Source organism: Equus asinus, chromosome 4 (assembly GCF_041296235.1).
Source record: "Equus asinus isolate D_3611 breed Donkey chromosome 4, EquAss-T2T_v2, whole genome shotgun sequence".
Taxonomy (NCBI): domain Eukaryota; kingdom Metazoa; phylum Chordata; class Mammalia; order Perissodactyla; family Equidae; genus Equus; species Equus asinus.
The window spans coordinates 116,009,780-116,032,499 of record NC_091793.1 but is presented as its reverse complement, the minus strand read 5'-3'; the positions used below and the strand labels follow the sequence as shown (position 1 = coordinate 116,032,499).

General features: G+C 40.4%; 1 protein-coding gene across 1 annotated transcript in view; it reads left to right on the top strand.

Annotated features, from left to right (window-relative positions):
* PDE11A (phosphodiesterase 11A) overlaps positions 1 to 22,720 on the top strand; it is a 383,893-nt gene that overhangs the window by 274,096 nt on the left and 87,077 nt on the right. The window contains exons 11-12 of the mRNA XM_014834082.3: positions 14,781 to 14,927; positions 15,188 to 15,295. Of these exons, the coding sequence (XP_014689568.3) occupies positions 14,781 to 14,927; positions 15,188 to 15,295 (255 nt within the window). The remainder of the gene's footprint in view (positions 1 to 14,780; positions 14,928 to 15,187; positions 15,296 to 22,720) is intronic.

Sequence of the window (22,720 nt, the reverse complement as noted above, 5' to 3'; positions counted from 1 at the left end):
CAGTCTGTGGTATTTTGTTATGGCAGCTCTGGCAAACTATTACACTGTCGTATATTGAAGGCCTACCATGAGCCTGGCATTGTGCTAAGTATTTTATCTCATTTAACACTTTTAATGACTATGAGAGATAGCTATTGTTATGTTATTTTATCAGAAGAGGAAATAGATGCCCAAGGCCACAGCTCTAGCAAGTGACAAAACTCAGATTCAAAAGCACATCTGTTTGGCTCCAGACATTATATACTTAGCATACCACCAACCCACATTTATTAAGTACTGGCTGTGAAAGAAGTACTGGGCTATAATAATTGTTGACATTTGAGAATCTTAATCCTTTCCCTGTGAAATCTATAAGTGATGAGAGACAGACTTACAAAGATAAATAAATAAATGCTGCATATACTAGAATGTCTGGAATTAACAATGCCAGGCAACACCACAGTGAATCTAAGCTAAGAAAGTGTTCAGATGAGTGTGAAGACAATATAGGGAGGGGTTGCAAACATGGAGAAAGGAGGCTGATTCAGCATTGTTTAGTTATATGACCTTGGACAAGTTACTTATATTCTTAACCTCAGTTTCCTCATCTGTGCCATGGGGGCTAAATTAGGACTAATAATGTAACACTACCCACCAGGTTGTTGGAGGATAAAATGAGATACAATAAAGCACTATGCATGATGCTTGGTACATAGCATGTCTCAATAAATGCACCATAATGAAAAAAAAATTCTTCTAATGCATATTCTACTAGGCACTAACAAAAATAATCAACCTGTCTAAACATGGTTGAGTTAATTGTTTAAATGAAAATTATTAATGTTAAATTTATTAGTATTTTCACTGACCCTTATATGTGGGTTTCTAAATATAATTTCATTTCCAAAATGTTTTTGCCTTATCCAGCACATTCAACTTAAGTCAAATACCAACATACACCACCAAAAACACAGTTGGGGCAAAATTAAAATGTTCATCAGTGTGGAGGGACAGGCTGACAGAAAGGCAAAACAGAAAGGACTAATAAAATATCTGATAGAAATCAAAGAGCAAATTAAAAAGAAGTGTGCATGACATTGTGTGCATGGATGTACATGTGAGTGTCTTTTCAGGAACACCTGTGTCCATCTGAGAATAAATTCAGGTACAATTCAAGACAGGGTATCTTGCCTGAGGAATTGGCTCTGCATAGCTCTTTGCCTCACTTGATAGATTGCTTCTTCACTGCAGGTGATTGCTTTATTCACCCCTAAGAGTAGAAACTTCTTTTTATAATGCTTCATGTGCTTTTATGGCACAAACCAATATAAATATTTACTGGATCTATAAGTAAAAGTATATAAATTCTTATTTATCTTGCTGCATAAAGGAACCTTGAAAAACATGTGTAAAGTTGAGTCTGTTTTTCTCAAAAATACTCCCAGCTACGTGCTGAGGCAACAGCAGAGAGATGCTTAGTTTCAGAAGTGACAAAAAGGCTCTGCTCTACTTTTTGATTCACAGGATGGGAAATAGTTTTTATTGAATGCATGAATATTGAAATATTTCTTCTGACCAGCTCACTGGAAAGTGATTTGGGTGGCCAGCCACATATGTCCATGGTGACCAGTTGCACTCCTAACCTCAACTAGCAGGCCAAAAAGATGGGGCTCAGGATATGGAACAAGAGGAGAGAGAGCGTGGCATCAGGCAAGTGACATGAATGGAAAACCCAAACAAAACCATGTCCTTGTCAGTGGCTCCACACCATCCTCTTTACCCCCAGGGGTGCCATAATTGCTATTAGCTAATAATTCTAATCCCAGGTTCATGTTTTGCCCCTCCCCATCTCTGCTGCTTGGTGGGGTATGGAACTCTGTAACAAGGCATTGGGCCCCATCATCCCAGCACACACAGGGCGGAGTCAGGTGGACTTATACCAACACCATAAAGAGGGGAAGTCGAGCCATCAGTTCCCTTTGATCCCCCAACATTGTCCTTTTCTGCCACTTCACAGGCCTCCAGGCTCCATGCCCCTTGCTCTCCCCTGTGCCTTAGATGTCATGGTTCAGTGTTAGTGTTTGCTTGCTCCTGTGAATTCTTACTAGTGGCAGTCCTTTGAAAAACATACAATTTCAAACTACAGAAACAAGGGAGTGTGATGTTATGTAGTCTTTAGCTGTTAGTAAAGTGCAGAACCAACTCACTTGGTCGCTATTACTGGATTCCAAACCAGGGGCTGATGTCCTCGACAGCCTCACCTCTTGCTGGTGCGAAAGTTCTCTCACTTTCATTCTCTTGTCATCTTTTTCTGTCTGGTTGCCAAAACAATTGTCAAATTGTTGTCTCATTTCTTAGGGAATTCTTCTCATTTTCTACCTTGCCTTATGAGCCTTTTTTTCCACACCCTTGCCTCAAAGGTATTTCTATTTTAATAGAGAATAATTTTCTGATCTACGCTGATGAAACTCTAATGGTGATATTTCAGGGAGGCGAGAGAGAGTTCCCCTGGAATTGTAGATTTCCCCCCCAGCTTGGCATGCGGGCAGTTATCCGTTCAACCCATGCTAAGATTGTATTTGTGGAGAAAGTTGCATTTTTTTCTTTGCACTATTCTCACCAAGACTTTGGAATTTCTGATAGTCTTTTGCAAGTTTCCATTTGTGAAATAAATATCTAAGCCTGCTCACTAAATCCAAACCTTTAGAAAATTGTAGCATGCCAGCCACTAGCAGAAAAGTTGAGTGTTGGGTAAAATTGTTTTGTTTGTTTTCTAAGATGCCTAGATTGTTCTAAAACTAATATAGAGTGGCTGTTGGAGTAGATTGTATTTAAGCTATAAGAAGCTGAAATTTGAAGTGTCCTTTTCTTTTAAATGGGAGCAATGTTGATTAAATCTATATAATTCATTAAAGAATCCATTATTTCCTAAATGATGACCTAGGTTATCTTCTATAGGTCTCTTTTGTAATATTGTTTAATTTCCTATCCCCCTTTTAGTGGTATTCTTCCCTGGACCTAGGTACTGAGATAAACTACCAGTGAGTGTAGAGTTTATCCTCACTCGTCACACAGTTATAGAGTCCCTGCTATGTGCCCTATAAGCTGCCAGGGACCATGGAGTATGGAGGAAGCATTGGTGGCTGTGCCTTCCCTCTCTCAGGTGAGGCTGCAACAAGAGGGTCAGCAAGGACTCAAGCAAAACCCACAATGCAGCAGGTTGACGTTGAAGTGGGCAGGAAGCTGTTAAGGTCTAACCACGTATGTGAGTCAGAGAAGCAGTATACAAAGGGGATGGTGGTTCTGAAAAGGCCGAGACTAAGCTAGCAATTTTCTGGGCTAGAAAGACCATGGTGGATGGGCAGCACTTGCTTTAGGGTATTCATATCTCACATCTCTAAAGCTTCAAGTCTAGTGCAATCTATACAACCATGGCTGTCTGCAAATATCCACCATATTCCCACTACTAAGACATGGGAAGAAGGATGCCAGGAGAAGTTCATGATAACGTCATGGGGCCACTATGTTGCACTCACGCATCCATACTGCAAGGACACATCACTTCCTGGAGGGAGGAAGCAGGCTATCTTGCCTCTCAGGGTCACAGCTGGTGAGCTCAGATTGGAGCCTGAAGACCAGGGCCACAGGGTGAGGGACCCTCTATGTGTCTCCTGATACAAATAGCCCCAGTGATGTATTAAAAAAAAGTACATTAGGTTCACTCAGAGTTAGAAGGCTACTTGACTCACTTGTGTTACCTGATCTTGGATTTCTGTGTGTATGTGTGCTTGTGTGTAAGTGTGAAGTATTCATGGAGGTTACTGGCAAAAAGTCCCACAACCGCAAATCCACCAGAGGATATTGTGGCACGGCTTGGGAAGAACTAGTCAAATAACTTTCAGTGAGATTATCAGGCCTTCGTGCACTCATCCAATGAATATTTAATGAGTTTCTTCCATGTGCCAGGTACTGCCCACAAGGGTGAAGACTGTGCTGGGCACTCAGGACACAACAGTAAACAAGACAAACATAATCCCTACCCTCCTCTATCAGACCTTTAACAAGTAGTTACACAACGTGTAGAGCAGGGGTGTCATTATCCTCTGTCCCAGCTCTCAGGGGGTCTTGAGCTGATTCATTTCAGCTTCCCACCCAAGTTCAGGTGTGCAGCACTCATCCACCAGCACTCCTCTCGGTACCCAGGGTCCTGCCCCTCTTTCTTGGCATCCTTAGGTATTATGTGTTTGGGAACTGAGCAGAGGTGCGTTGTCCAGACAGGTGTCACTCTCATTGGGTGGTCAATGGATGAGGTGCTGGACACTGATGAGCTAAAGTCTTCACCAGTCTCCCATGGGAGGAGTAGCTGGTCAGTCCCTGAGTGCAAGCAGTGGGAGTTGTCCACTTGAGCAAAGACGAGACAGTGCATGGGTCCTGATTCAACTACCATATGGCTCATGGGAGTTCAAATAATGCCTGCGTGGTGGTCCTTTGCTAGATCCTTTGTTAGGTGCACCTGCCTCCTAGGTAAGTGCACCAGGATCAGCTGCCATGCTGCCAGGGGCTCTCTCCTTCCTCTCTTACCCCGTTCTCTGACCTCTATGAAGTGAGGACATTCCTCCTCCCCCTTCTCTTATCTCTCCCAGGAGCACACTCTCTCCTTATTTGGTTCTTTCAAACTAGATCCTGATGGCTCATTGACTCAGAGCCCTACTCAATCAAAAACAAGTTCCTTTTCCTATAGGACACAAAGGGCTGCTTGATCTTCAAATTCTCCCGGAAGAGGAGGGAAAGGGTTTGCTGCTGATTGTACCAAAGGAAGGGAAAAGGAAACAATGGCGATTGCTCTTCCAGATGAAAAGAGTCCATATATCTATCACCAGCCACAACAAAAACTGTAATCGGAGCTTCAAAGGGGAGGTTCTGGGAGTCCTGACTACACAGGACAGGGACTGGTCACTGCCAGGGGAAAGGGAGAGGCTGGCACAGATAGTGAAAGGAAGTCAGTCCTGGAATCACAGGCAAGACAGGCTCCTGAGCTATGGTCCGAGGCCACTGATGGGTGCTTGGTGAAACTGATGCCTCATGGGCTCTAAAGGCCAGTTAGAGCAAGTCTTGATCAAGCAGCCTTTTCATCATTTCTGGGGCCTTGTAGGTCTGCGCCTCATGGTATTGTTCCATCTTCAGGTGAGATGGGAACTCAACTCTGCCCATGCTATTCTCCCTGCTTGGAATAGAACATGTTTCCTAATTCCCCTGGCGAACTTGTATTCATCCTTCAATGCCCACATCAGATGATCCTCCTCCACTGTTTTCTTGGCTTCCCACATACTCCTTCCTCTTGTTGCCTCTGAACTTTATGCCTTTATTTTTTCAATAATCATTCTGTTGACTCTTCCTTCTCCTTGAGTAGACCATGAGCATCTCAGGAATGGAGTCCACATCTTTTCTTAAGTTCCAATACAAAGTCTATGACCTTGAGAAACTTTTGATCACAGTAACTATTTGTGAACTTTTCAAGTTATTCTAAATATACCTCACAAAGCTGAAGTTCAATGATGATTTAGAATTAAGGCAGGGGACCGGCCCTGTGGTGCAGTGGTTAAGTTTGCATGTTCCACTTCAGTGGCCAGGGGTTCGCCAGTTTGGAACCTGGGTGCAGACCTACACACTGCTTGTCAAGCCATGCTGTAGCAGGCATCCCACATATAAAAAAGTAGAGGAAGATGGGCATGAATGCTAGCTCAGGGCCAGTCTTCCTCAGCAAAAGGAGTAAGATTGACAGCAGATGTTAGCTCAGGGCTAATCTTCCTCAAAAAATAGAATTAAGGCAGGGACACAAAGCTAGATGTATTTCATCAAACTCTCCCCAGTTCCGACAGTGCCCTGTATTTCCTCCATCACAGCACTTCCCACCCTGTATTGTAATTGTCTGTTTACTTCTTTGTGTCCCCTGAGAGACTGTGAACACAGGGACCACAGTGATTTCACAAATGTACCCGTAACACAGCGCCGTGCTTGCTGTAGAGTTAGGCATGCAGCACACCTGTGTTGAATTAAATTTAGAGGTCTCCTAAGTGAGCAGGTAGAGTTGATTCCTTAGGGTCTAGTCACTGAAATCACCTGTTTTCACCTTTTCCTTCTTTGAGGCTATCAGTAGAAAAATAATAATGAGCATAACAACATGCCAACAATGACCATAATCATAACCATCACTATTGTTTAGTGTTTCCTGTTTCTAAGCACTGTGCCAAACTCTTTTTGTGCATTATTTCATTTACTCCTTACAACAGCCATGCAATGTAGTTTTATTACTGTCTACACAAGAATGCTCAGTCCAAGTCTTCCTCCAGCTTCTTGCCCATGGCCACTTAGCGGGTAGGCGTCAGAGGTAGGATTAGAGCCCAGATCTGTTGTGAAGAGTGTTCTAGGCAACTACAAGGTAAATTTAATAAAGAGCTTCAAGAGAAAACAATTACCAGAAGAATTTCAACCACACTCCTTAGTAACATCACGGCACAAATCCCTGATAGCTTCAAACCTTTTTCTTGGAGGATAGTGTTGTTAGTTTGCTGTTTCATCACTTATTGGCCGTGGATTATTTTTTCCCAACATTTCACTATGAAAAATTTCAAACATAGAAAAAAGTCAAAAGAGCTGCACAGTGAACCCTCATCAGTCAGTGGGTTTCACTTCCTTGGAGAAGCCCCACGTTCTGCCTTCCGCCCCCTCAAATCTGCACACCACCCAAAGCCGTCCCACCTCTGAGTGATTCTCCTCTGTGCTTATTGCCAGGATAACCTTTAGGATGATGGTTCTCAAACTTTAGGGGGCATCAGAATCACCTGGAGGGCTTGTGAAACGCAACTAGAGTTCCTAATTCAGAATTTGCATTTCTCACAAGCTCCCAGGTGATTATGCCCGTGGTCTGGGGTCCACAGTGAGAATCACTGGCTTGAGAAATTTTTCCCTGAAAAACACAAGAGACGTTTCTCTCTTGACTCCATCAAGCATAGCTGTGCCTCTATGGGTTTCTTTAGCCCCTTTTTTTGGTGTGTGTTTGTGTGTTTTTTAATCTTATGAACACTGCAAATCATCTGACATCAGACTTTCTTTGTAGTGGTTGACAGGAAGGTTGCAGACAAATTTCTGGCTATCCTACAAAAGTATTGATGCTATGGTATGCATTTTGTCTAGTAACTTCACTTCTGATCATGTTTTACATTCTTATCCTTAGTTTCCCTTTGATTTGTCTTCCTGGCCTATTTTTAATTTCTTTTATTCTCTGTTATTGTATAGATCTTTGAAATCCACATTAAACATTTTTTGAAACAGAGCAGGTTATGTATATACCACTATCACCAGCAACAACAAAACAACACTTTGATATACCATATTAACTAAACTTTAATAAGAAAGCAGTAAACTTTTATAACAGCAACATTTTTTAAAAGAAAAATTACTTCAGCGTGCCCACCTCACTTGGGCTTGGTGAATAGCCATTTTAAATTAAAGATACGACACATCCTCAGCTCTTACTGCTGATTCTCTTTCACCTTCCACACTACCTTTAAGATCACTGTAATGTACACAATGCAACATGGATTAATCTTATGAGCTTACTTTTAAACAATCTTCTTTCATAAAGAAACGACAGAAAATATGGAAATATATACACAAATATTATATCAACTGATATGGGATATATGCAGGTGTTTAAGAAGAAACACTTGAAATTGTTTTCAACCTTATTTTAAATATTATATCTTGAACAAAAGAAAAGTCTCTTTTAAAATGACCTGTTTCTGTTGAAATACAGCATTTTAAACTTCAGTGCTGCTAAGGAGAACTGTTTCATTGATAAACATAAATACTGAGAACAGACTAGAAATAGCAAAGAGCCAGGGTTGAAAAGACAGTCACATGGGAGAAAGTTTCTCTGCTTCGAAAGGGAACAGTCTCTATGATGTTTCTTTTTCTTGGTTTTCACCGTGACAAGAAAAATATGTGGGAACCATGCCTACCCATGAGGTTTATGTTGCTGCATGAAAGATAACAAAGACAGTTTCTGAAATTAATAGGAAACAGTTATGGATAAGATTGTTTCACTACAAGAGCTCAAACAAAAATAAAAGAAAGGCCGTAAGATCTTTAACTTCTGGTGAAATTTCTGAAAATCACATGTGAAGAGATGATAGAAGTTTCATTCTCATATTAAGAGATTCAAAGTAGGGCCAGCCCAGTGGCGCAGCGGTTAAGTGCACGCACGTTCCGCTTCAGCGGCCCAGGGTTCGCGGTTCAGATCCTGGGTGAGGACATGGCACCACTTGGCAGGCCATGCTGAGGTAGGCGTCCCACATACAAAGTGGAGGAATATGGGCACCAATGTTAGCTCAGGCCCAGTCTTCCTCAGCAAAAAGAGGAGGATTGGTGGCAGATGTTAGCTCAGGGCTGATCTTCCTCAAAAAAAAAGGAGATTCAAAGTAACAGGTCTACTCAAGCCTCAAAAACAAAATGAATTAAGCAATAATTGAGAATAATTAAAGGTTAGTAAGGAAGGGGGCATGTTGTACCTAGGAGTTTATATTTCTTTAAACTTCCCTCTCTTTTTCAATATAGTGATCATTGACTGCTAATCTTCTTTGCTTTTATGCACTTAAAAAAGACAAACATATAAAATGCCCTTTGAGTTGGTTAGCCATTATAATGGGAGGTTTTGCCACTATCCAAGTGAAGCTTAGGTATTCACAGGTACCAAGATCCTAGGAGCACGCAGCCCCTGGGGAAGTACTTCCCAAACTTGAGTGTACATAAGGATCACCTGGGGAGTCTGTCAAGCTACAGAACCCGTGGTAAACTTCGGAGGAGTCAGAAGAAAGCTGTGGACCCCGCCCCCAAATCACACATAAACACAAGCAAGCCAATCTGCATTCATGATTCAGGGGCCTAATTCCCGCTCTAATGGGTAGGCTTGAAAACTCTAGGGTATAAAGTGACTAAATATTACAGTGATTTATACAACTACAGAGAAGAAAAAGGTCACTGCAGGATAAGATAGAAATGAATGAATGGAAATGAACTTACAAAGAAGATAGGGTTTGAATTTCAGTTGGCACAGAGTAAGGAAGAAGTCAAACCCCATGGCTAGTGGGTAGAATAATCTGAAGCTGTAGAGGGAAAGATGAGAATACGGATAATGAATTTCCCAGCCTGATGCTTCAGTAGAAGACTGGAAGATGATCTGCTGGATGGGCATTGTGAAGCCAGTTTATGGCGAGCCTCAAATGCCAAGCTAAGGAATTTTACTTCATTTAGCAGGCCGCATTGAACCCTTAAACGTATTCAAAGAGGGAGTGACACGACAAAAAATGGGTTAGGCTGAGTTAAAAGGATAAAGTCTATCTTGTAACATATAAACATATACTGTGTTTATTATATATCTTAATATGAGATAGGATAAGGCCTTATAATTCATCTTTTAAAAATATTTCTTGGCAATTCTTGGACATTTAGATTTACTCTTATGTTCTAAATTTTACTACTTTTGTATGTAAATTTAGCCCCTGAGCTGCAGAGTTTGATGATCTCATTGTTGTTTGCCTGGCCCCAGGAACACTGGAATCAGATCTTCACATCACTGCTGCACATGCCACCAAGTGGCTTCACGGCCCTTTGTAGCTTCTGGTGGTGTTTTGAGCTGGTGAAGGTGAGCAAGCTGGTGCAGCCTGCAAATGTGCTGGGCCAGCACCTTCTTGCTCAGCTGAGAGGGCACTACTGGAGCGTTATTGCTCTCTCTCCTTGGAATTCTGGATCTTTCCCCATGAGTTTCTCATGTTGTGGATGAACCTGTAGGCACCTAAATATCCCAGCTTTCCCCGTTCAGAAGTTGTTATAGGTAAGCAACGTAGTACTGGGATTCATGAGAAATTGTGTCCTCCTTTCCTGAGCAAGAATAGAAATTAGTTAAAATTTCACTCTTCACCACTGGAAATGTGACTGGATGCTATCTAAACTACTAGTTACTTCTAGTACTACTAGTCCCTCTAAAGCCTGAATGCATGTGTGTATTTTAAGCATTTCTCAGCCGTGTCTCAAACGTCCTGAGAAGGCTTCCCAGAATCCCATTTAGACAGAAGGATCCCTTATCTCCCTGCTCCCCACCCCACCATGTCACCTGTTTGCTGCTTCCGTTATTTTACCGAGTTCCCTTCCTGGCCAAGGGTGGTGTTAGAGTGCCATGAATGCTCTGCGGGCCAGTCTGAGCTAACATCATCTGCCTGAAGCCTGCCTCTGCTCCCTCAGAGGACGAGTTACTTTTACAGGACGGTTCTGTGTTTGCTCTAATCACAACAAAGCTAACAACTGGGGCTTATTCCAAGATCAGCTGTGAGTTTAGAGACTTCCCCAAATGGATTCATGTAAGTAAAGACCAAGCGTTGTCCCATCAAATGGATCCATGCTGCTCATCGTAAAAATGGATTGGTAGGCCAGTCATCTGGATCTCAATCCCAAACATTGCCCATGGTGCACCCAGGTTAGTTTGCATAATGCAAGAATGGAGAACCCTTTGGCTTAACAGTGGCCTATTTTTAGAGGCAGTGTATTGGTTAGGAGACAGTCTCTAGAACTAGACTCCCCAGGTTCAAATCCACCTCTACCAATCAAAACTATGCAAATTTGAACAAATTGCCCATCATCTGTTTCAGTTACCTCATCTGTAACATGGAATTAAAAATATTCCCTCCCTGTAAGGGTCCTCATGAAGATCAAATGAGTTACTATGCATAGAGTGCTAGAACAGTGCCTGGCGTGTAGTAAGTGCTAGAACAGTGCTAGCAAAACAAAGAACTTGGCAGTCCTTGGGCATCACCACATCCCAGTCTCCTGTCTTCATTAATCCCAGAATCCTAAAGTCCCCGGCTTCTGCTTTTGTCCAGAGGGGTATGTGGGCTGGGTTGGCAACAAGTCAGTTCTCCTTTGAATTGCTAGGGCTAGACCACCACCCACTTTGTTGTTCCTTCCCATTTTTCTGAGCATCACAAAAGGTAATATTCATGTGTCAAGGGATCCAGGATTGTATTTTAACATTTTACGGCCTCTTTGTAAAGCTACCTTTTCAATTTTAGAGGAGGCAGTTTTATGACTCCCTTTGATAACCACTTAACTCTTAAGACCCAAACAAAGAAGAGGAATGGTCAAAGGATATCAGGTACTCCCAGCCTGCTAGAGTCCTACTTCTTGAACATTATTCAAATTAGCTGCAGGACTCATAATTCTGTGTTTTCATTTATTGCTGCAGTAAAGTAAATGGTTCTTTTATCCAAATGTTATTTCCTGGCTATTAATTCAGTAGTTATTTTGGATTGTAGCACTCTTCTTTGATTTAGGGATATGGTGCCTTATAAATATTTAAAAGTTGAAGACTGACACTTAGAGAAATTGACTTTGATTTGTTTTGTTAATATCCGATGGCTAGAGTAATTATAGGTTTGGAAGATGTGGTCTCCTTCTCTTCTTATCAGAAGAGATGGGGATGTGTCTCTATAACAAGGAAATTTGGCAACAGAAGGCTCTTCCCACATCCTTTGCAGACTAGATCTCTGTGCACTCCTTCAGAGGACACGCACTACTTTTTAGTCTTCGTAATTTTCTCCAGAAACTGCTCTTGAACCCAGGAATGTGGATGAAAACTATCCATACTTCTCAAAATAGCTGAAAATGGTCATTCCTGAAAGGCTTGGGACTTTCTCTGCATCTACAAGTGCCAGCAAGGGTTTACGACAGGGCTCAGGGTGATCTACGGACTGGGATGATTTAACTGTGGATCAATCAACCTATTAGGGAAAAAAAGACAAGGTCAATAAGGATGGGTCTTGGTGAACCAGAGGTCATCCTACATTTTTCAACCTAATGTTCTTATTTCCTTTCCATTAACATTTCATAATGAAAAAATGCCTATATTCTTTAATTTTTAAGATAATTAAGTGAATTTAGTGCTTTTGAAGGGTAGAGGATTTATAATGGCATCAGGGAATACACTATTAATAATCTACAAGACAAGGGCCACCTGGAGAACAGCAAGGCAGTCTCCAGCACCAATTCAGAACCGAACTCCTCGCCTAAGACCAGAAAGACTTGTGTCTTTTGGGACAGAGCTTCTACCCTCTTGGGAAGTGGTTTTCCAGTTGTATTTGAGTTTGAATTTTAACAAATTACAACAAACACAGAATATTCTAAGTACGTGGCTTCTCTGTATGCAAAGCCCTGAAACGTGTGATGGAAGTAGAGAGTGGTTCTAGGGTTTCTCTAAGGGAAAGAAACATGGCATCTGCCTCTAAGATTGTTACAGCCTAATAGCGAGGTAAGGATTGACACAAGTGAACACACGAGGGTACAGAACAAGAGAAAGAGGTCTGCACAGTTGTAGTGAGGCACATGCACATAGAAACAAAGGGACTACAGACCAAAGGCTGGCTTGCCTCTGAGTTCTCCAAGCTGATCACTTAAGGCATAGTTTAATAAAGGTAATTTCAATGATTTTTGGATAAAGATAGTAAACACACTCATTTTCTTTTGTTCCTTCCCCAAACTCCATTAAAACAACAATAAAGGGATATATTTTTTAAGGCCTAAATTCTCAAAGGCAAAGAAATTGGGAGAGGACTTGACAAAATTTTGAAAACTAGAATATAGATGGGTGAATATTAAATAATTTAGCAAACCCAAGAAAGCCAAAATGAGCTAGCAATGGGAAAAGCTGAGAGGCAAACAGATTTATACCACAGACCCCTCCCCCTAAATAGCTCAGGAATTGACAAATTAAATACCTTTGGAAGTGGGGATGAAGGTGGGGCTATAAGCAGGAAAACAGCAAATCAAAGAAGCAATTAGATCTCTAGATCCTTTGTTCCACTCCTCACTCTGTAAAGACTGGAGGCTTATGCTCTGAAGAGGGTATAACAGCAGGTCTTTGGGTCAGAGGGACAGCATTGCAGAGCTGGAGGGTAGGAGTACAGGCTGAAAGCAGGGAGATTGAATGAAGAGTTATAGACCAATGCTGAGGCTCCTCCTCCAACCCCCTTCCCAACCACGCTCCACCCAGAAGATTCTTCTCTGTGGAATCTGAGTAGCAGAAGAGGGAAGACCTGAAGATACGAACATTTGGTGTCTTCCCCAAGGAAACAGGTCAATCAGCTCCTCCTACAGATAAGCCCCCAGAAGCTCTAATAGAAGCTTTAGAGCCCTACTTTTAAACAGGAGCTGAAAAACAAAGATTACCACACAGCTGGGGAAAACCTCTACTACCTCTAAATCCTCTAATATATTAAAGTGATTTATTGAAAGACAAGCTGATTAAGAAAGAGACTAAACCATCAGTGGATGAATGGATAAAGAAAATATAGTATATACATACAATGGAATATTAGTCAGCCTTAAAAAAGAGGAAATACTGTCATATGGTGCAATGTGAATGAAGCTTGAAGACATTATGCTAAGCGAAATAAGCCAATCACGAAAAGACAAACACTGTACTGCATGATTCCACTTACACGAGGTATCTAAGTAGTCAAACTCGTAGAAACACAAGGGAGAATGGTGGTTGCCAGGGCCTAGGGGAGGGGGAAATGGGGAGTTGCTCATTGGGTACAGAGTTTCAGTTACGCAAAATGAAAAAGTTCCAGATATCTATTAAACAACAGTGTATATATAGTTAACAATACTGTACTGTATTTATATATTTGATCATGTTCTTCTATGTTGTGGGGAATAACCAGTGTTTAGATTTTAGCCGAGAGGTGTAAACTCCCATGGAGGAGCATGGAGTTGGGAAGGAAGGATTGATTATATGGTTTCCAGAATGCTTAGAGTGACCAGAGTTGGATTTCATTGCTCAGCCAAAGGAGTTTCAGGGTATAAATTACTCCCTGGGAATATACACCCAGTGAATAGGCTAAAAATATGAATACAGAATGTCCCTGATAACCTGAAAACATAGAAAAGATTCCCTTACCAAGAGTGGCCCAAAGGACATAGTAAACCCAATCAGCATAAATAAAAATGATTCCCAAAGATTTTTTCTTCCTTTTGAGTTAAGTTTAAGGCAACTGATTGACAGCTGCCTAACATGAGTGTTTTTAAAACCCTGAATATGACCAGGGTTGTAATTACGTTGTGATGTTTATATAGAATGAAGCTAAACGATATTGCAAAGTTATTCCTTCAATGAAACATATGCTTATGCTAACCCTCCAAACATCTCTATTTTATTAAGAAAACTATTTTGCACCAGAGATGTGCTGTCTGATTTTTTCCATCCTTCTGAATATACAGAACATGTGTGTAACAAAGAGCACATGCACAGCTACAGGATATAAGGATACAAGAATCAAGGCAAAGTGGTGTATTCCCATGTCCTTCTCCTGAATAGCAGCAATTAAAATTCACAGCTGCTGGCTGCCCAGATGTTTCTTGCATTTAGTGCTCTGTAATATGCATCAGAATATATTGTATGACTGCAGTTTCAGTAAACTAGACAGCTTTGTATTCTAAATTCTGCAGACTAGATCCAGTGTATATATTTTTTCTTCAGATTGGCTTCCCTTCCCCACCCCCCTTCATTTGCTTGGGGCATTTGCAGTTCAGAAACAAAAGACATTTCCAGCTCAGAGTTTAGCTGTATCAGAGTGTAAGTGCAGGTCAGGTCTGATTTATGTGGCACATCTGATAAGCAGGAAAGGAGGGCAAGATGAGGGGTTTGGAAAAGCAGGTGAACTTGGCTTGACTTATATCTTCCCCTTTTGTAGGCAGCCAACATCCCTCTGGTGTCAGAACTTGCCATTGATGACATACATTTTGATGACTTTTCTCTCGATGTTGACGCCATGATCACAGCTGCTCTTCGGATGTTCATGGAGCTGGGGATGGTACAGAAATTTAAAATTGATTATGAGGTAAGATGTTCTGTGTTGGGTGATCCCAGGAGTGCATCTGGACAATGTGGTAGCCACTCTGAGCCTCAGGTTTCCCAAATACAAATTGGAGATGATAATTGTTTCCCTGCACACCTCATGGGATTACCATGAGAATCATATGAGAGGTTTGGGGAAGGACTTTGATCATTGATGGTTACTAGGACAGAAGGCATTGTTTTGATAATGGGCCACTGGAGACACATACACTGCCTGACACAACCTTTCTCTTCCCATTTCAGACACTGTGTAGGTGGCTTTTGACAGTGAGGAAAAATTATCGAATGGTCCTGTACCACAACTGGAGACATGCCTTCAACGTGTGCCAACTGATGTTTGCACTGTTAACTGTACGTATGCTCAGTGACGCAGAAGGTCGTCTGTCCCTCGTGTGGACCTATGGGCCTTGTCCTTCACGTTCCATTTCTCTGACAAGTTGCCATGTGCTTTATCTTACGCTGGAACTTACCTGCCCTGGCTATGGGAGCATATATTTCACGACAATTTCTGAGCTTTAAATCACCGACACTCTGAAACAGGTGTAGTCTTGGAATGATTGCTTCAGCCTCTTTTCAATGTTTTATCTCGGGAAACTGGTTCTTTTTACAAAAGAAATGCTTAGATTTTCAAAGTAATCTTTTCACAGAGGACATGGGAATGAGTGACAGAACAAAGAGATTACTAGGTAAGACTCTCTAGGCTGGTGGAAAGCCAAAGTAGGACTGTGTGAACACTACCTACAGGGACACAGAAATCCTGCGAGAATGCTTATCTGGGAAAATGCCCAGGGTGGCCAGGGAAGGAAGGAGTGGGAGCAAATGCTCTCAGGGTTTAGGGGCACGCTAGGCTTAAAATATCTGCCCTGGGGCTGTCACCCAGTGAGGGTGGCCAGTCTGCTTTTTGGAGATAGCTATGGCAGCTGGCCAGAGGTAAGCCTTGGAATTTAATCTAAAAGCAAACATTTATGGCAAAGATTGAAACAAAATCCTCTATTCATCTCCATTTTGCTGGCAGGAAATAAGGCTTGTTTTGGCCTTATTTTCACTTGCACTGTTAAACTATCATCAAGTAAAATGTTTTCTGGCTTAAATATATTGGTTACTTTGGCCTCGTGCTTATATATACCTACATATGTATACATACGTGTGTGTGTGTATAAACACATTTACATTACAAAAAAAGAGAACATAAGTTTTGGATGCTCAGAACATAAATCTAAATACCTTACATCTTTACACCCAGACTAAAATTTAAACCCGAAATAAAGAACTCCAAATGACACGTTTTCCTTTGTTCCAAGTGAACGAAGACTATTCTACTCCTTCATGAAATGCTCTGCCTATTAAAATTTTACTCATCCTTTAAGGATTAAGGATTAAGGGTTGGTCTAATGTCAATTTTCCCACAAAGTCTTCTGCTTTCTCCCCAGGCATCAATAATTGCTTCTTTCTCTGCACCATGTCTAGTACAACGTGTCTGTCTTTCTGCTGTGCATTTTAAGTCACAGACCTCTCATTCTGCTATAGAGTAAACTGCTTGAGGCTGAAGAAATAATTTCTTATTCTTTCAATAACATCCACTTATTTGCTCAACATCATTTATTGAAAGCCTCACCAGCACCTTGCAGCCTATCACACACTTGGCAGGTTTTCAACAAATGCATGCTGGATTGACTTGAACTCAAATGTGCATATAGCATAAGAAGATAGAACCAAAATATCTTCACTTTTATTCTCAGGATCCTGGTTTTTGGGGGGGTCCTCAACTGCTTAAGGAGCAAGCAGACTGGCCTGGAAAAACTGGAGTGGCCCTGTCCTGTTGCATACACCATGAAAGCAGTCAGCCAGTCAAGTGAGGAAGGAAGATGCTTTGAACTATGAGGCTTAATTGTCCAAGTGCCAATGTTGCTTGAAAAAAAAATCATCACTTTCATTTTGCTTTTCCATCAGGCCTCAGTAGACTAGGAATAATTTTCTCTGTGCAGAGTTCCTGTGTCTGGCTCACAGAGGCCATTCAGTAAAGAAATTATTAACCTATTATTTTGGAGAACCTATGGATTTGTGATGAATTGCTAAAATAAGTAAGTAGGAACCTTGTTCAACAAAGGAAAGAGGAATCACCATGACATTGTGAGTTAAATGTCAAAGACAGAAACAGACTTTCATGACAAGTGTTAAAATAGCTGGGATGGGGGGAAGCTGGCAAGAGCAGCAGCATCAGGGTGGACACAAGAGTAAAAGGAAGCACATACCCAGTGTTCTTCAGTAAATGTTTCCATAATACAATCTTGATCCTTTTCAAGACATGGAAGAAAGCAGAACTCTCAAACTATGTCTCCACAATGGGGATACTCATGCCACCCACATGTTTCATGGGTATGGTTGTTTTCGTAAGTCTGCTCAGCAACCTTGAAGAGTATCACTGTTTGAGAAGGTTTGGATTTGTTTTTGTATTAATGCTATTGCGAAAATTGGAGAATTTGCTGGTAAAGTTCTCTTGGTGGGGGACGGGTTTGCAAAATGAAAACATGACTTTGGAAAGAATACATTGGTGAATGTTATTTTTTTCTCCTTAACATTGAATTGAGTAGTCACATCTGGAAAAGATATTATTTTTGGCTCATTAAATTTTGCTGAACTTGACTAAGGGTTACAGTAGGTTGAAAGTGTCAGCTTTTGTTTGTGCCTAACACAAGCAGTCTCTTCTCCAACTTGACCATGGACAAACTGATTACTCAGACTTTTTTAACTAAGAAAATAATTATTGTGATAAAAGTTATTTGATCAGTGAAGATAACAATGAGTTTAATTCACTTATCAATTCTAGTTTCTGGGATACCTCAGCCTATGGCAAAATGATAACCTACTTCTCTCTGTGAATGGGCACTAATGTTTCAAGCACTCCAGCAGACATTAGGGTCTTTCCCTGTTTTGTTTTCATCAGTGATTCTATTTACATTCCAGTGATCTCATATTCCATATCCATGTGTTGAGTTAGCACCAAAATTCTCTATTAATCTGAAAAAAAAATCACCATTCACCAACCCCTGGATTCAGCCTGTCACAAAGCCAAGAAAGCATGGCGCATGTGCGCTGAATTTTCCTCTAGATGGCGCTCCAAGGCAAAGTTTCCCAGCCAGTTGCCAGGAAAGAAGCGTGTGGAGAAAATCTCCCAACCTTCCCTGAAAGTGCTTCTTTTCTTCTAAGACAGGAGATACTGAGGCACACACCCCACGCTTCTTTATTAACAGAGACACCAACAAAGTCAGTGTGTCCGAAAAGAGCCCCTCCTCTCAGGCCGAAATTATTATGCCTGCCTCCTCGCTCCAGGAGCTGTTAGCAGGATAATACGGCAGGCACTCTGCGTGTGACCTTACATCTGTGGGTGTGTATTTTTCCGAGCCCATTGTCTCCGGGAATGGGAAGATGCATAGCTGTGTGTCAATGCTGAGCAAATTATGAAACCATGTGCAACAAGACAAGCAAATTATAAATATGTGCACTAGCTTCCTAACCTTTAACCCTAAAATCATTTCAAACGCGGAAAATAAATGTATTGACTGGGAATTGTGTTTTGTAAAAGTATTCAACCTCATGTCTAGGTAACAAAGCAGTTTTGTTCCTTTAGAAATTAAAGAAAAAAAAAGAACTAATTGCTTTGTAGGATAGGCAATTTGATATAAAATGGTGGAAATTTAGTTCACTGGGAACCCTAGTAATGACTACTAATCTATTCCATGACTCTGGGCTGAAATTCCAATTTTTTTAAAAAATCAAAGTTTCAATATTATTCTTTGCTTCTAAAGGGGTATTTAGGTAGTTAAAATTTACCAAATATTTTTAATTCCTCAGATAAATACAGTATGTAATGCTAATTAATATTTGTGATTAAAACAAGGAATAAAAATCTGCAGATCAAGGATAGTTATATAAAATCTATTTATTTATGGAAGCTTGTAGAATAAGTATTCCATGAAGCACAGACATAATGAAAGAATTTCTCATATTCACAATGTAAACCAAATAAAGGAAACGACTGCGCTTTTGTTTGTGTTCTGTAAAATAAAAGGCATGCAGTGGTGCCAAGGTTGCAGAGACATTTTTCAGTTTTATAAATGATGTATGAGCTCTGACAGATTTTCCAGGGGGGAAAAAAAAGCTTTCCTTAAGAGTCAGTATTCTTTACTATCCCATAAATGTACTCATTAGCACTTTGGGCCAAGCCCTGCATGCTGTGGGGCTCAATAAAGATTCATTGAATGAGTGGATTTAGTTTAGGGTAATATTATTCAGGGAACCATGTTGCTCGGTGTCCAGTTTTTCAAAAAACTATAAAATGATGAACAACTATCACCACTAGAAATCTTGTTCTTTCTTCGTATCACACTAAGGTTCAGCTAGGGTTCATAGAGAATGTTATGATCTTGCGGAATTCACTGGATATGAAAAGAGAAGAGCACATGATCACATTAAAATTTATGGTGGTACTGGCGGCATGGCGCTGGTGGGGAATTGCAGTTAAACACTAATAATACCGGAGTATTGCAGCAAACACACTGACACCCCCTGACATTTACTGGGGGCTTCTTAAATCTCAAATGTGGAGGGAGCATGTTTAAGTCCATATTTGTGTTGTCAACAAGGTTATTTTCAGGGATAAGCCAAGTCGTTTTATTGATAATTCAAACTAGAAAGCAGAAGGGACGTCTAGGGAGAAAAACCGTCCTATTCACCAGCTTGAGGATAATGCGCTGTCTGCTATCTGCCGTTTTCAGGGAAGTCTTTGATTTTTGAGGTAGAAAATTTCTTCTGGAAGATCTTAGACGCACAATTGGAATCCTCCCACCAAGAAGGACAGAACTAATTGAATTTTTAAATAAATATTTTTGCTCAATAACCAGAATTTTAATCTCAACAGAAGTCTAATTTCTTTGTAGATTGTAACATTGGAAGGTACAAAGAGAGCTACATATTTTGTTCTGTAAGTGACTATAATAAAGTAACAGTCATATTTTTAATCATCAAACATCATTTTGCATTACATTTTGTTCAATATAAGTAGTAACTAGTTATATTTACTTTAAAATAAATGGCAGCATTATCATAATACAATAAAATCTGCACATTATAAAAACGAATTCTTTAATCTTCATGTAGGTATATTTTGATTTCCAGTGTAACTTCAAAGTTGGCAGTTTTTAATTTAGGAAAGCAGTGGTTTTTAACGTTTTTGCAGAATATCAGCACTGGGCACTATAAATTAACTAGGGAGCTAATCAATTTGAATACTGTGTTTAAATTACATTTAAGACTCCTGCCTTTTAATCATTGAAGAAGGTTTCTACTTTTATTCTCTCTGGCCACTTCTCAGAGCCCCTATTAGGCACTCCATGCTTCTAGCTGACATTCCCTTTATCCACATTTATTTCATAAAAGGAAAAAGGCAAAACCGCACATAATTAAGAACCTGGTGTGCTAATAATCAAACATACAATTGGGCAGAAGGATAATCCAATCCATTTCCTCACACAGGAGAGTAACCTCCATAACTCACTTTAAGCGCTGCCATTCATGAGTTATGGGTCATTCCCTTTCTAGTGAAAATAAATTCTCCCGCACCATCAGCCAGAGCTGGGTATTTTCTTAGGACATGTAAATTGTAAAAGTGTATGAACATAATCATGTCCGGCGTTTCGGGGGAAGTATAAGCTCTTGGTTGTGGACCCAGGCTTGTCAGGAAATGTATGTGGTTTCAGGGCTGGGGCTGCCTAGTTACAATATAGGATTTTTGATTAAAGTGAATTTATTCTTGCGATTTTTATGATGTTGGTAAACTGTTTAATCTGGCGCTTTGTGTTTTATGACACTAGCCAAATCCTCCAGGTCAGGGAGACCCAGCAGCAGAGCCGCGGTCGTTTATCACAGCCTCCGTTTTCCACGGTTTATGACTTAGTAGTGGCACTTTCTTGGTGCTGAAACCTGGCATCTAAGGGTGTCAAGTTGGGAGCTTTAACAAATTTTAATTTTTCATGAGTCTGATTTTTAGTTTTTCCTCAATGATGACAAATAAAAATTTGGGTAAGTTTTGAAGAGGCCTCATATTCTTGAAATTCATCAACCTGGCCTCTCGCGGCACTTGGGGAGGGCTGTCTCTGCATAATTAACTCAGCAAGTGATCTGCTCCGTTTCTGCGTTCACAAACCACGTTATATTCAATTCACTACTAATTTATCCTTAAAATATAAATGATGTTTCTAAACATGCTTTGTCCTCAAAAAAATCATAAAGCACACATATTCTTAGTGTTGAAAGCTGTCCTTAAGAATCTAATATGCTTCTCCTCTTGTTTCTTTTTGAAATACAGTGTGTGTGCTGCGTGCATTCAACTACATTTATCTAAATTAAAGTAGAAACCTCAATTTTTTCAAGTCTTATTAAGATACTTATTCTGAAATTTCTCTTAGATCATTTGTATATCGTTTTGCACATTTTATCAAAATATGAGAGCAGAGATGTATTGACCTATTTCTATTTGATCACATCAGGGCTTCTTGAAAATAAAATACAGAGTGTTGGGAGATGCCAGAGGTTTGCTTTGAAATACTCTAGCAAACAACATACAAAGCAGTGTATGTACAGAGATAGATGAAGCAAGACTGGCAAACCGTGGATTGCTGTTGAAGTTAGGTGATGAATACACAGGGATTCATTATAATATTCTATTTTTTGTGTGCTTTTAACTTTCTGAAATAAATAATTTTTTAAATTATGATAACAAGTAGATTAAAAATTGTCATGGAAGTGGTTAAAAAATAACTAAATAAAATTGACTAAATCCAATTTTTTTAAATTCAGGCATTAAACATTTACTCAACATTTACAATTGTTCCAGACAGACCTTAGGTTTTGCTGCCCTGCCCTTCTGAGACTTACATGGACAAGAATTTGCATTCTTATTTGAGGCTGAGAGACAAGTGTGTTCAAAACATGACGTAGATTTTACTACTTCATAGGAAATGCCTTCAGAAGCTTCTGGTTGTAAAAGAAAGTTTTTAAATGTGGACTCTACTATCTTCCCAACTCTGAGCTTGGTAAGGAAAGGATCATTGTAGACTGAAATCAGTATTTAATTAATACCAAATCAATATTTGATTACATTCATCTTGAGAAGAAAGAGAAGCCAATTTGATCAAACCACCCCACTCCTGTGGACACAGACAATTTACGGCTGCCTGTGTTGCACTGCCTGTTTTGGTGAGGGAGACGTGTAAACATGGTTCTGGGTGTAGTCCCCTAACAGCTGGAAAGATTCTGGTCTCTGGACCTCAAAATGGGACTGAAGCGCCTCTTTTTCAGCCTTGTAAACCCAAATATTGGCAGACAGACATTACTGTAAACACCAAAGGGGTATGACCTTTAACTCTAGGTGCTATGGTTTGTCCAGTAGGTTTTTTCTCCAACAGAGGATTGTGGTTGTGACTACCTGTTCTTCTCCCCGTTGTGCTTTCATCACACATTATCTCTGGTTGGCAAAGATGGGATCCTTTTTGAAAAGAAGATAAGATACAGCATCAAATAGTACACAATTATTTCTGAGCACTCCAAGCAATTGACATTTGCTTCCACCTTAAAGACTGAGAAAATCCTCTGCCTAAAATCATTGCTTTAGAGCATATTGAATAGGTTGATACCCATCAGCATTCACGTGTTGAGAGGTGGCCACTCCATCTTGAAGCAAATAAAATAGAGTCCTCAAAAGAAGCAAGCTGGGCTTGT